Source organism: Eptesicus fuscus, chromosome 3 (assembly GCF_027574615.1).
Source record: "Eptesicus fuscus isolate TK198812 chromosome 3, DD_ASM_mEF_20220401, whole genome shotgun sequence".
In the NCBI taxonomy this organism is placed as follows: domain Eukaryota; kingdom Metazoa; phylum Chordata; class Mammalia; order Chiroptera; family Vespertilionidae; genus Eptesicus; species Eptesicus fuscus.
In genome coordinates, this window is record NC_072475.1 from 44,230,768 (window position 1) to 44,244,909 (window position 14,142).

Consider the following 14,142-nt stretch of genomic DNA (forward strand, 5'->3'; position numbering starts at 1 on the left):
CAGGGTTAGAAAAAAACAAAGCAGGCAAGATTTCCCTAAGTTTTTGCTGTTGTTGTTCTCGAGGGACCAACTATTAGTAAAAGTTTTACTTTTAAGATCAAAACTTATTTCGGGAAAATTAGGAAATAAATGTCTTCTCAAGTTTTTACTGGTTTTCAAAAGTATCTGTGTAACAGGCTGAGCTAGAATCATTCAGGAACTCTTAAGTCCTGGCTAGTTAGTAATCTTTTCACACAACTCAGAGCCCAAACATGAGCTATGTTTTAAAAAATACTAAGTGTTGCCTGGCTGGCATGGCTCAGTGGTTGAGCGTCGACCTGTTAACCAAATCATGGTTCGATTCCCAGTAAGGGCACATGCCCGGGTTGTGGGCTCAATCCCCAGTGTGGGGCGTGCAGGAGGCAGGCAATCAATGATTATCTCTCATCATTGACGTTTCTCTCTCTCTCCCTCTACCTTCCTCTATGAAATCAATAAAAATATCTTAAAAAAACACTAAAGTGTGGGTGAGCAGATGGGCTCAAGGGGATGGGGTGGCCTCAGCTCATCACTGGCTGGGGAGAGGACCTCTGCCTCCTCTCCTTTGGATCACATTTTCAGCCAGAGTTTAAGAGGTGAGGCCAAAGAGCAGCTGTGTTCTCTATTTCTAGGTAACAGTTCCCTAGACTACTGTCACCTCCACAATCCTGGGTAATGCTCAACAGTTGAGAGACAGTAAGAGAGGGAGGGGGTCGGGGGAGAGAAAAAGAGAGACATAGCCAGGTGGCTTCCGCTTGCTTTAAAATTGGACACTGAATACAAGAAAGAGGCGGGTTTCAGGCACTTGGTAAACTGAAAGCAAACTTCTTTATTGTACACAGTACAGAATATAACGCAGCTTGGCAGGATGCATACGGCCCTGCGCAGGGGGAAGTATTTCAAATCAACTGGCAGGTTCAAGCCTTTCTGCACTGGAGACTTTCCACACTCTGGAAAAGAAGCAAACCAAACCAAACCAAACAAACAAAAAAATAAAACCCTCCGGGAGGTGCATGAGTCCGATGGGAATGCAACGGTGATGCCTCCATCCTACGCCCCTGACAGCACAGGCCACGCGGTTACAGCAGGGAGGGGGGAGCTCAGGCTACGCGATTATTTTCATTCTTGCTAAGATAGCATAAACCCATTAAAAACACCAAACCAACCCAAAAAACCCAAACCAGGATAAGCAAAGAAAGGAAAAACAAATCCTATACAGCATTTACAACAAATAAATCTCTAGCCAGCTGGGGATAAAATATGCATCTATGTATATAGACTATGTGTAGGCTAGAAAGCTATAAATATGGTTTGAAAAAGAGTCCTTTGATTAGAGTACAATGCTAATGAAGGCCCAAGCTATAGGTTCAACACCTTTGTGGGCTTGCGTAGCTTCCAACAGAGGAAAACCTTACGTTTCCATAGCTATAAAATACACCCCTCACCCCAGTGACCGTCTTCACAAACGTGCTGCCGGTCACAGGGGGGACCATTTTGAGACTATGGAGCGCTCCATCCACAGGAAAACAATTCATGGCAGGTGTCACCCTCGCGGAGCCCACGCTGTCCTTCACGTGTGGAGCAGCACAGTTGTTCTCAGCGCTAAGTGCCACGGGAGCACAGGGCGCTGTCAACAGAGCAGGCCGGCAGCAAGGTGTTACCACTTCCTTCCCAATGGACTTTTCCTCTACTTTGAGCTCGACTTCCACATAGCTTTAGCTGGGTTGTTTAAAACGTTATCAATATAATACAGCAATCAGATAAGCTTTTTATTTTATTTACTTTTTTTAAGGTGGCAGGAAACTAAAATGCTAGCACTGTTTACCTGTCAGTGTCACATGTAAGTCTCAAACCCTATGGAATCATATGCAGGGTTTAAAGTCCAAGAATGAAAGAAAAAGGAAAAACAAAACAAACTGATGAAACGGAAATTGTCATCAGTCATACCCAGGGACGAGTCCCCTGGGTTCCCACCAGGTGACCAGGTTCCAAATGGACATGACATGTATTATGTACATTTGCTTTCCAGAGAGGGCGTGTTAGAGACGGTGGGGAACTATACACTTAGAATCTAAGCGGTGTGTTCAGGCTGCCCTGCACACCTCGAAAATGTACAACTCGGGTGCAAGTGTTCCGTCAGGCTGTCTGGTGCAGAAAGCACAAAGCGGGCAGTAAAGTGGGCTTGTACACGGCTAAGGGGAAGCCCCCACAAAGCCCCTTTCAAGCTGCAGCGTCTTCATAAGTCGGCACTGCCCCATCTAAGGGATGCAGTGCAGTTACCAAAAGGTTTGGTTTTTTTTTTTTTTGCTTTAAATACCAAAACTACAAAAATCAGTTTATAAACTGTTTTTCCAAAACAACCACCAAAACAAAACAATCCCCCAAATCAAAGCAAAGCAAAATACTGTCAAAGTGTTAATCACCCTTCTCCTGAAATTAAAGCCGCCCGCACACAGCCATGTGACTGGGAAGAGGAAAGGGGGCTTGTTCTACTTGGTGACCACATGGCCAGGAGGTTCCCAGGAGTAGCAATGCTAATTATTTGAGAACCATGGAGTGGGTAACAGCTGTTCTGACTTTCCCCCGTCTTTCTAGACCAAGGGGAAACATTTCAGATTGAGCTAGATGAGCTCTCTGAATTTTATGGTATATTTTTAACCCTTCATGGTTTGAGCCTCCCCAACTTAGCCTACCTACTATCCTATGGGGTTGTGGTTTCATTTTCAATAAATTGTGCAAATCAGAGCCCTTCTATGTAAAGGCATTTTGTAGTCCATGATCGATGCAGATTGTCACACTCTCCCCCAGTTTGTGGGTACTAACCTGAACAAGGTATTGCTTTGCATATATTGTCCATGGGAAGGAGGCTCCATTGCAATCTCTTCCCAGAAACCCTGTCAGGATCAGAGCTGAGGCACCAGCCTTTTGGAGGTTTCTCTGCCCCTCCCTGTTCCCACTCCCCAGCCAAGGTATCTGTCTTTAAGGGTGCCAATCCAGAGACAGCTTGGGTTCTCCAGATAATACTCAAAGGGCAAGTTTTAGGAACAGCCAAAAACACAAACAAAACCACTGCCCTCATTTGCCTGAATGAGAACTGCTAGCTCTAGCGTTTGGCCGCTCAGCCACTCAGAAACTTAGTAAGCGAAGCCTTCAGCGTAGGGGAGGCTGCTGCAGCGATCCATGTCCAGGAGGTAAGCGGGGTTGTCTTCAAAGTGTGTCAGCGGCAGGGTATCCTCCTCGTTGAGGTGGCACTCGGACTCTGCTTTCAGGAACGGGCGCTGGTTGTCAGGGAAGGCCATGGAGAAAAGGGCATCCGGGTCACAGACAAACTTGTAGACGTATCGCTCCCCGGCCACCTGAGAGAGAAAACATACCTAATAAGGCCCAGCTGGAACAGGGCATAGTGGGGACCAAGGGAAGAATAATGAGATATTTGTAAGTTACCAAGCTCTCAGGAAGCCAGGGACCAAAGGAGGCTCATTAGTAACCGATTATCCAAATCATTCAGATTTATTTTGATAAATCTTGGGGACCTGCTACCTGCCAAATGTTGGGTTGACACCACAGCACAGCAGTTGAGATATCTGAATTTCAAATTCACACTAGATAGGCTCACTGTCTTACAGTCACAGCTTAGAAAGAATGGGTATCTGAGGTTGGTGCTTGGTGTTACGAGGAGGTACTATGGCTTCGGCATTGAAAGGGCCATGATTTCAGTCACTTCCAAAGTTCAGTCTCCACAATAAGCTTTGTTATTTTGAAAGGCTAGGAGTTTGATCAGACGGCCTATGTGGAAATTTTAAGTTTGTTCCAAAGCCAAAAAGAATTGCTTCTTGGCTTACCTGCAGTTTTAAATTGCTCATTCCATGGTTCTGCTACACTGAGGGACTGATAACTACTTTATATAGATTTAGGCATCATAACACTAAGTAGCACCAAAAAGTCTTGATTATCCAAAGGCCTCATGATGTAGCTGACGAGCAATCTAGGTCACTGGGAGCGATTCTCTGCTGGTTGTTTAGCATCACATACCTCCAAAAATCAAACCTGAAAATCAGCTTCGCTCAGGTAATGCAGACATACACTTAACCATCCCTATTTAGTTTTTCTAAGCCACAGTTTTACATTAAATCTCTGGTTCCCCACCTCAAGAGTTGGTTACTTCTCTAACACTTTTGAGAACATTAAACCAACATATTTGAAGGTCTAGATGTTTTAACAATTGAAGACTTCAATGAAACTCTTGTGAGAGTGGAGACCTTCAAGTCAATTCCCACACATGGACACAATAATGGGCCTAAGTGTCTGGACATTTTCGTAATTAGAGGCAGTTTTAAGTAAAGCAGAGGAGCCTAATTTTCCTATGATTTGTTCCACACACAACCTCTGGTTTTCGTGTACACTCAAGAGCAATAAAGGTACTCTTTATATCTCACTTGACTCTTGTCTTAAGTTTGCTTTTCCAAGACTTTCTCCTACCACAGAATCACTTATGAGGCTGGCATTTTCTCCAGTAAGAACTTGAGAAGACCATTTATTTTCTAATTTTCTCCAGCCAGCCATTATAAACAGCCTTATTGCAGAAGCCCTTGACATTCTCTTTGAATGTGGTCAGAGCGGTTTGTGTCTCTCATAACTTCTCACCTTTTGCATGATGCCCTTCTCATAGTAATAGCGTAGAGAACGGCTGAGCTTGTCGTAGTTCATGGCTGGCCGGTTCTTCTGGATACCCCAACGCCGAGCAACCTGAAGAGACAGGGAAGCAATGGAAACTCATTCCCTGGGCCTAGTGGTTTTCTCCCGACCCAGGAGAGCCAGTTCTATACCCTGACTGCTCTGGTCAATGCTCCATTTCCCTGACCTGGAAGGAAGAGCATTTCCTTCCCTTAAGACTAAACATTCCACACAGGTGATGATTCGGTCACAACGGCTAAGAGGTGAGACCTAGAGGTGGAAGAATGCTAGTACTGTAGATTACAGAGGGCTTGGCTAATGTCCCAGAGGAAGCAGGCCTTCTACTGTGTCTCCACATATGAATTATTGACCAATACCCGTAGGCCATTAACATGTTGCCATTAAGTGCTATAGTTTCTGTAGCAGTCAATAAGGAATAATTAGAATGGTCATTCCTGAAACATTAGAAACACACTAGTGAGTTGCTAATGGGCCAGCAGAGCAAAAGTTCAATTCTAATAAGATTGGAGAGGGGCTGGGAGATGTTTACTTATTGCAGCTCATGGAATAAGGGGGAATCAGATCATTTCAGCCTGCTGCCATCCAATCCCCTGCTCCCAGAGGACTTGCAGAATGGACATTAAAACATGTAGCACCATTATCCACTTAATGAAAAATTAACAGGGTTTCCCAAACAGTTCTGAAGTGCATTATACCCACCCAGTCCACCTGAGGTGCAGTGATGGGGAGAAGTAATTGGAGCTCTGGGCAAAAAAGTCTTACAGCCAGAAAACTTCCTAGTAGAGTTTACCCAATTCTCAGGACAGCCAAGCAATTTCTGTTCTCAAGTATCTCAAGAGCCCAAATCCTGCCTATAAAGATGACTGTCAAGGCAGGAAAAGAACAACCCTAGAAATGTGAGTTTTCTCAGAGGTCTCTAAATATATGCAAACCAGGGGTCATGTTTTGAACATTTTAAGTCAGTTTTGGAAACTTTTTTTAAAAAGCAAAATAACTATATTAAAACACTAAATGTTAAATATGGAATGGGAAGTAGGGAGATTGCAAGTGGAAAAGTAAATCATAAGACAGCATTTTGCTTAAAGTATTTGGGCAGAATGAAAACAACATCTGAATTCAGGATTCTAAAATGACCAGAAATGATCTGATAAGTAAGGAGGAATGCATCTGTCCTAATTACATTAGAATAATTTAATAGCCATGATTCCACTCTGCCTTGCAAGAAACTGTGAAAGTTAAATTTCCACTCGTTTACTTCCTGCCCCTATGCACACACGATGTCCTGGCTCTCCTCCTTTCTCCATAATGCATCCATTCAGCTCTATCTTTGAAATAGCCAAAAGGGCAAAATAAACCAAAAATTACATCTGGAAATAGTAGTGTAAAGGGAAACCTGCTAACCTAATATATGTTCTTCTACCCTGGCTCAATAGAAATGACACTATGAAACCGTACTTCAACTACTGTCAGCCACAAGTGACGCAGGGACCCTTAAAAGAAGCCCAGCCTCATCACTTTAGTATATTTAGTGGTGGAAAACATTCTTGAATATTCCTCCGCTTCTGCCACAACCTCTCTTTGCAGTCACTTGCTTATGCAATAGCTTGCTGGAGAGAGGTTTTGTATATGCACAGACTTCAAAGCATCTGTGGTAGCCATAGTTACTGACTCATCCTCCTGGGCCAGGGCCCTATGATTCAGTAGCCTTCACCAGGGCTGCTCCTTCTGCAGTAATGCATAATGCGGCACAACTGCAGAGCAGCTGGGAATTAGGGCTGCCTCATTTCTGGGGTGAGGGGAGCAGGGAATGGTTTGTTACCAGCTCTTTCTGCCTTTCATCTTTCCCAACCATTACTTTGATAGCAGGCATCTTGAGGATGGAGGCTGAAGGAGTTAAAAAAAAAATCCACATATCTTTTCCTCCCTTTTCAAGAGAGAGCAGCCACAGCACAGGGAGCGGTTCTTTCTGCAGCCCATCCTTTTACACCTCCCATGGCATCAGTTATCTGCCACATGTTCAACAAACAACCCTACCCCCAAAATATTCATTAATGCAGATTCACAGTTAAAATGGCTCCAGATTAAAGCCGAGTCAGTCATAATTGAGAGGGTGCTAAGCTGGACGACTATCAAAAGACATTTGATTAGGGGGCCTGCCAAAACGCAGTTCTAAAACCACAATTTCCATGCACAGTGTAATGGATATTATGGATAATTACCCAGAGTGCACTACTCAGCCACACAGCTGCCTACAATTACGTCCCAAACAGCTTCCTCCTCCACTTCACCCTCCAAGCTCCCCACATGACGACTTCTCACAGCTTTTCCGAGGAGTTGGTATCTTCCTGACATTAACAAGAGAAGGGCCCACAAAGAGTACAGTGGGAAAAACACACCACAAGTGCTGCCTGTCCTGAGGTAAAGTGCAGAGATGGAACAGAACCGTCCTGGGTAAAGACACAGGAACACTCAGGGTTCATGGAATGCCTGGGATTGCAAGGTGGGGCACTTCCTGAAGAAACGAAGCACTTTGATTGAAGCACTTCCTGAAGAAACGAAGCTGTCCAATCAGCCGAGGGGGACTGACTCAAGGCCACCACAGGCCTCTCACGTGACTTGGCCGCTTGGCATTTATGAGCATTCTGGATTAATATTAGTTGCTTTATTGAGAAAGCAGGGGCCCTTTGCCATCTGTTCATCATTTTCTTTACCACTGGTAGGAGAGCAGAAGATTCAATAACAGCTTTACAAAGGGTCATAACCAGGTTCACCTGCAGCTGTACAGCCTGTGCTTAGGCCCGAGGCAGTGGCAATAAAGTAATAAAAGCTCCTGTTTGTGAAGCAGGATAAATCAATAAGGGCTGCCGCAGGACAGATTTACTGTCACAAAGCCTCAGAGAGTCTAGGCGACATGCTTTCCTCAAGCCTCACATAAACCAGGCCGCGTTATGAGGAACAGAATGTGGGCCCGGGGCTCCCCAGTATGGCTGGACGGCGAAAACAGGGCTCCATGTCCACATGACTTAGCCATGAAGAAACGCTTACAAACACAACAGTACGGGACTCTGGCTTTGAAGGTAGATTGAGTCCTGACGGAAACCGTTTATAACATGGAATGTTGAGACCTTTCCATTTTCGTGAGTGATACAAGGTAAGGGACACCATATGTGCATCTCCTTTTATAACTGCCTCCAATCCACATATTCTCCTCTTAACTTTTGGACCATTGTCTTCTTCCAAATCAAGTGCCAGGTTGTTACCTTCTGCTGTTAGCCCTCACACCAACTTAACCCTTTAGTGTGCTAACATGAGCCCTGGAATTAATGGAACAACATTTAAAACTGCAGTTCTTGCTCAAATGTTTTCTAAGAACATTGCTTTCATTTCAATTACACATACCCAAAGATACTTATGCTCTGCTGATTTAATACATAACACCTAAGTACATGCTACTCTACGAAGCACATGCAAAATTTCCAGGGCTGTTATTTCTTCTCATTTATAATCTCTCTAGAATCTAAGTCAAATAGAAATTAAAAATCAATCCCTTTGGAATATGCCAAACTGAGAGTCTAATTTAATTTACTTTGTTATGTGATATTCAGGTAAGGGGTTCTGCAATATGTCTTCCCCACTGAAGAAATGGTACTGGTTCTGTCCATAGGCCTTTTTGTCAATAGTTCTGAGCAACAGACAGTAATAATGTTAACAACATTTCTTTTTCTATTAACAAAATAATGAAGGTTTTGTCATCTTTCAACTATTGTGATGTCACATAATATACTAAAAAAACCAACAACCCTAAAGCTCATAAGATTGACTGATCTTTGATGATTTCATTTCTTTAGGTTAGAGCCATTTGAAATATGTACTGGGGTAGCTGCATCCTGTAATATATTACCAAAGCGTCATACAAATATTCTGTAGCTCCACATATAGGCTATGACACATAAGGGCCGACACCAAAACAAGTTTACCACTGAAACAACACTTGTAAACAACTTTCCAAGGCGAAAAACAGGCCCCATTTAGATCTTTATGGCCTCCCTCCCCAGACTTTGTAGAAGTGATACTAATGCTTTGTAATGTATTTTACAGTGGCGAACTCTGCCTGTCCGTGAATTGTAAACTGACCTCTGAATAATAGGAAGGGCACCGCCAAGCCCATTGACCAGGCCAGATCTGAATGACAAGGGCATATTTAACATAGTAACAGCTTCAATGGAGAACTAAACAAGAGCAAACATCATCACCATCAGCAAATAAAAAATCATTCGAGTCCAGCATCCAATGCTCACCTCCTCAGGTTCTATCAGCTTGAACTCCATGCCTCGGCCTGTCCAGGCAATGAAGTGGGCATTGGCTGGGTCATCCAGAAGGGTAACCAGGAACTGCCACAGCTGAAGGGAGCCTCGCCTCTGGTAAGGGGGCCCCTCACGATACATGGTGGGCTCTTGTTTGACTTTGCCTGTTTGGGACAAAGATACACATGCAATACTTTAATCTTAAGTATTTCGGGTGATTTGGGCAAAAAAGAGTTAACTCTAATCTGCTGTTAATACGACTGAGGGAAGTGCTCTGACATCCCTGAGCCTCCAGCTTAGCAACAAACCGGATAGGGCTACTCACCTTCCAGTCTCTCAGGAACAACACAAGTGTCATCGAAGTACAACCGGGGATCTTTTTCGTATGAAAAACCTGAAGGAGAAGTTAAAAAGAAAGACCACGTTGCTTAACAAATTCTCTGTGTGTTTTATTAAAATTCTGGATCTAAGAACTAAAATGGGATTCTATCCTTTTGGGTCCTAAGCCCTATTAATGGAAATATCGATGCCAGACTGAATTTTGGGGGACTTCAAAAGGACTTAGGCCTTTGCGTTCTGATGTAATCACCAGAGCTTCAGAGCGGCCCTGCTCTGAGAGCTAAGACTGCAGGGAAGCACTGAGTCACCAGAAGTTTCTTCACATCTTGCTTCTGATGTCTGTATGGATCAGTGTTGCTGTGACTAAGCCTTTATATCTGAAAAGACATCTCATCTATTTCAGTCGGCCTAGCTACATGGATTTGGTTGATCTGTGCATAGTCTCACCATTTTCAACCTTTCTTTGTCGAGGCTGCCCATATACCTCATTCAATTATGGAAGAGTTTGGAGGGGAGAGAAGGTCACCAAATTGAGTAAAGACTTGGGCCTGTGGAGGATTTCACAGAGTAATAACTTTAAAAGCAGGTTGCAGTTATTACCAGGCACATGGAAGGAATCTGAAGAGATGTTCTAGCAATAAAACTTAGTCATTTTATAGATAACAAAACAGAGATCAAGAAGGGGGAACTGACTGGCCCAACAACACATGTACGTGGAAATGAAAGAAAGCCAGGGCAGAAAGTGAAAGGGGTCAAGAAGAAGGAAGGAGTGTCCTGTATTCGCAATTCACAAAAACCCTTAATATGCATTCCATGCTGACCACCATGTCACCAGGCATCCTGACAAGATCAGCGGTTCAAATCAAAGCCACTTAATAGACAGGCTTGATGGGGACCACATCTCTCCCCGTGGTCTGGCCTGCTTCCGGGTGTGAGCACTCCAGTGTACTCTCCTCCACCAGCACACTTCTCAGGAGAAAGCACCAGGAGCTCCTGTCTGGTAAATGATGCTCCCTGTGCTCAGTTCTCGGGTCCACTCTCCTGGCTGTGTAGTACAGGTGTATGCGTGCCAGGTCTGCAGTGGGGACAGGCAGGGGGAGGCACTCTGCAGTGAAGGGCTATCTTACATTTTGAGAGGGATTTGCTATAACTTGAAAAATCCACAGATAAAGGTGCCAAGAAACAATCTGCTGTTCTTTCTTCATGATCAGTCCAGACCAAGTTCTTGGCAGGACCAGCACCATTTTTAAGAGGCCTGGAACTGGGAAAACGCTGCCCAACTTAAAGGAAACTGAGACTTTTTCTGAGGTTTGAATTATTAATTTTTGTTTCCTCAGCTCCAAGCACTATTTCTCTGTTTGCTTAACTACCTCAAAGGATGTATAATTTTATTGTCATTTATTTATTATTTAATTCAATAAATATTTTTGCCAGGCACTGTGCTGGAAGGAGGTAGACCATGAGAAGACTACGGACTTGTGCTTGTCCTCATGGAGCTCGCATTCCAATTGGTGGAGACAGACAATTAAGTAGGAAAAAAATAAATAAATGAGACATGGTTTAGTATGGAACATTTAAAGAGTGTAGGACCTACAGCCAGACTGATGGACCTAGATTAGCTGTGTGACCTTGAATAAGTTAATTAATTTCTCTGTGCTCCAGTTTCCTCATATGAAGACTAGGGAAGATAATAATTCCTACCTTATAGGGTTGTGAGAATTTAATGAGTTAATATACATTCTGTTCCATGGATCTATTTATCTTTATACCAGAGTGCCAAGAATAGCTCCTGGTAGATAAGTGTGTAATAAATGATAATTAAAAAAAGTTAAGATAGTTAATTGCACATTGTGATAAGTACTATTAAGAAATTAACTGAATAATGTGAGAGCTTTATCTTCTATTCTCTCTCATAGATTCTAAATTCCTTGAGGATAAGGATCATGTTCTGAATATCTTCATATCTTCATGACATCTGATACATAATAAGTGCTCAATAAGTATTTGAATAAATGAGAGAATCTATAGTCTCCATTAAAAAAGACTTAGGAATACAATGCTAACTTTTAAATCAGGAATTCAGTGACTCCTATGATACATTTATTTTTCAATTTGATTAGAAAACTTTTATGACAAACTGTAATACTTTATATCATCAACAAGAGTTACATCATGCTTTTTGCCTTGTTTGCCAGGAAACTATAGATTCCTGATTTTCCATATGGATTTTGATAACTCCAGTGGTGTTTGAATGGCCTTATTATAGTCATTATAAGTATACTACTTCAAAGTTCACACACCTGTTACACTTGCTGTGTTATTTTTAGAGCTTTTCTTCCTCTAACGTAAAGATAATGCAGTTATAATATACCGGGAGAAAATGTAAAGCTAGATTACTTTCTAGGTTTGTTTTTCAAACTAATCAGATGAAGGCCTGCCTGTGAGTATCGTTTTGATGTATTTTGTGGTTTCTAGTTATCACCACATGTGATTCTCTAAAACATCTGGAAGATGCTGTTGGTTTAAGTGAAATGTAAGTCAGTTGAATTTGCGCCAGCAATTACATCAGTTGTGGCTACAACTATCTAATCACTCAAATAAAGGTGGCAGGAAGGAAGGACCTGTTTGAGGAGCAAAGTAGAAATGAGAGATTCAAAACAGCATGCAAAGATTCCAGGTGAACCCTAAGGCAAGATGGCTATCTTAGTAATCACAGATGCAATCAGAAACACTTGTTCCACTAACTGTTTCACAGGCATCTGTGGTCAAGCCTGTATACGGAGAGAAAAACCATGTCAGAATAATTTTGAGCAATTAAGAATGCAGGTCTCTTTGCAACGAACTTCTTCACTGTGTGGGGGCAGGGAAAGGAACACAAACTCACCAGGTATTTTTGTGTGCAGTAAGCAGCCCAATGCCTTACTAAAAATATTTCCTTTAAGAGCATGCTCCTTTCTAAATGTTGTAATTATGCAAAATGTTTTTCTCCCTCTCTCCCCGCCGCTCCCCACCCTACTCCCTCTTATTTTGCCTGCTGCAGACATCAATTGAATCCGTAGAAACATTTGGGAACCTGGAAGAGAGCCCCACACAGCTGTGCCGATCACAGTCAGAGGTCCAATAGAAGCCCTTCCTTCCCAGGGCTGGACACTCACTCTGAATATCCCAGTGCAACACCTGGTCTCCCCTCCAAACAAGCCAGTGGGAAATAATTTCTCATTGAAGCCACTCTTGTGAACCAATCACTTACAAAAACCAGCCAGTGTTTCATAGTGCTGTTTTATTAGTTCTTTCAACCTTCCTCTAAAACTCTAGAGAACAGTGGTTGTCAATTTTGGATGCACATTAGAATCACCTGGGGAGTTTTAGCGGCTACTAACCCCTGGGTTCCACCCCAGAATTTCTGCTTTAATGCTCTGGGTCAGTGATGGGCAAACTCATTAGTCAACAGAGCCAAATATCAACAGTACAACGATTGAAATTTCTTTTGAGAGCCAAATTTTTTAAACTTAAACTTCTTCTAACGCCACTTCTTCAAAATAGACTCGCCCAGGCCGTGGTATTTTGTGGAAGAGCCACACTCAAGGGGCCAAAGAGCTGCATGTGGCTTGCGAGCCGCAGTTTGCCGACCACGGCTCTGGGTGAAGCCTGGATATCAAATGTTTTAAAAGCTCCTCAGGTGATTCTAATGTGGAGCCAAAGCTGAGACTCTCTGCTCTATAGTAGTTCTCAGACTTGAATGTGCATCAGACCACCTGGCTTGTTAAAACACGGATTGCTGGGAGTTTCTTATTCACCAGGTCTGGGTGGGTCCTGAGAATTTGCATTTCAAACAAGTTCCAGATGAAGGTGATGCCCTGGGTTTGACGAATCACTGCTCTAGATATTTATGGAGTGATTAATTTGGCAGAAAATAAAACATACTTCTGGGGAAGCTGTTCCAAGGAAAAAAACTCTCCCGTGTTTCAATGTTCAGAAGAGAAGTCCTGAACCTACCATCTCAAGTCATGACTTAATTCCTAAATTCCAGTTTAGGCCGAATGTCTTATATACAGCTGTGTAATCTCCTTGTATGGAAATGTGGAAACCTGGTTGGTTCACCTTTTCTTCACGTTCTCCCCTGAACTCCTAAGGTTAGGGTCATTGCTATTGAAAATGCTGGCAGCCCTCACTGTGCTCAGGAGCATGCCTCAGACCCTGTGTGCAAAATAACGAGAATATGATCAACTAGGATTCATATTCATGAGCTAAGGATGGTTTAAACTATGATATCAAATCTTAGCCTGGAAACTGAGCAATTGTAAGCTTCCTTGAACACTTTTTTTTTTTTTAAGTTACTTACCTTCATGGCTGTTGGAGAAATAGCCCCCTCTCATGTAGGTTGACTGGCAGTTAGGCACTTCTGAAAGAGAAACACAGACATACACACTCTCATCAATCATTTCTGTGGTGAGTCATCACAACAATCGAACTGAACTGCAGCTCTGCAGTAAAGCCCTAACCTTCTCCTGATCCAAGGTCATGTCATTTTTGGTCTTGTCTTGGGAAAGAGGTACCACCCTAATAATCAACATGGAAAACACGATATAACCCACCATCTGAAAGTAGGACTCTTGACTCCTAAATCGAGAACTGAGAGAAAAAAATGCCTCGTTCTCACAACTTGCTCATTTAGAAGTTAGTTTAACACCAAACTTGATGAGAGAGTTAATGGTAGAAGAAGCTGGCTTTTAAAAGGCCAAGGTTGGACTTATGCCTATAATGACTTTGCGGCTTTGGGGTTTTG

At 42.9% G+C, this 14,142-nt stretch overlaps 1 protein-coding gene across 2 annotated transcripts in view; it reads right to left on the reverse strand.

The window, feature by feature from the left end:
• Positions 1-827: 827 nt before the first annotated feature.
• ETV5 (ETS variant transcription factor 5) overlaps positions 828-14,142 on the reverse strand; it is a 64,337-nt gene continuing 51,022 nt past the window's right edge. For both annotated transcript variants that reach the window (XM_054713810.1, XM_008157564.3), the window contains exons 9-13: positions 13,699-13,758; positions 9,343-9,411; positions 9,012-9,181; positions 4,663-4,764; positions 828-3,374 (exon numbers count right to left, since the gene is read on the reverse strand). In XM_054713810.1, the coding sequence (XP_054569785.1) occupies positions 3,153-3,374; positions 4,663-4,764; positions 9,012-9,181; positions 9,343-9,411; positions 13,699-13,758 (623 nt within the window). In that variant the 3' untranslated portion in view covers positions 828-3,152. The remainder of the gene's footprint in view (positions 3,375-4,662; positions 4,765-9,011; positions 9,182-9,342; positions 9,412-13,698; positions 13,759-14,142) is intronic.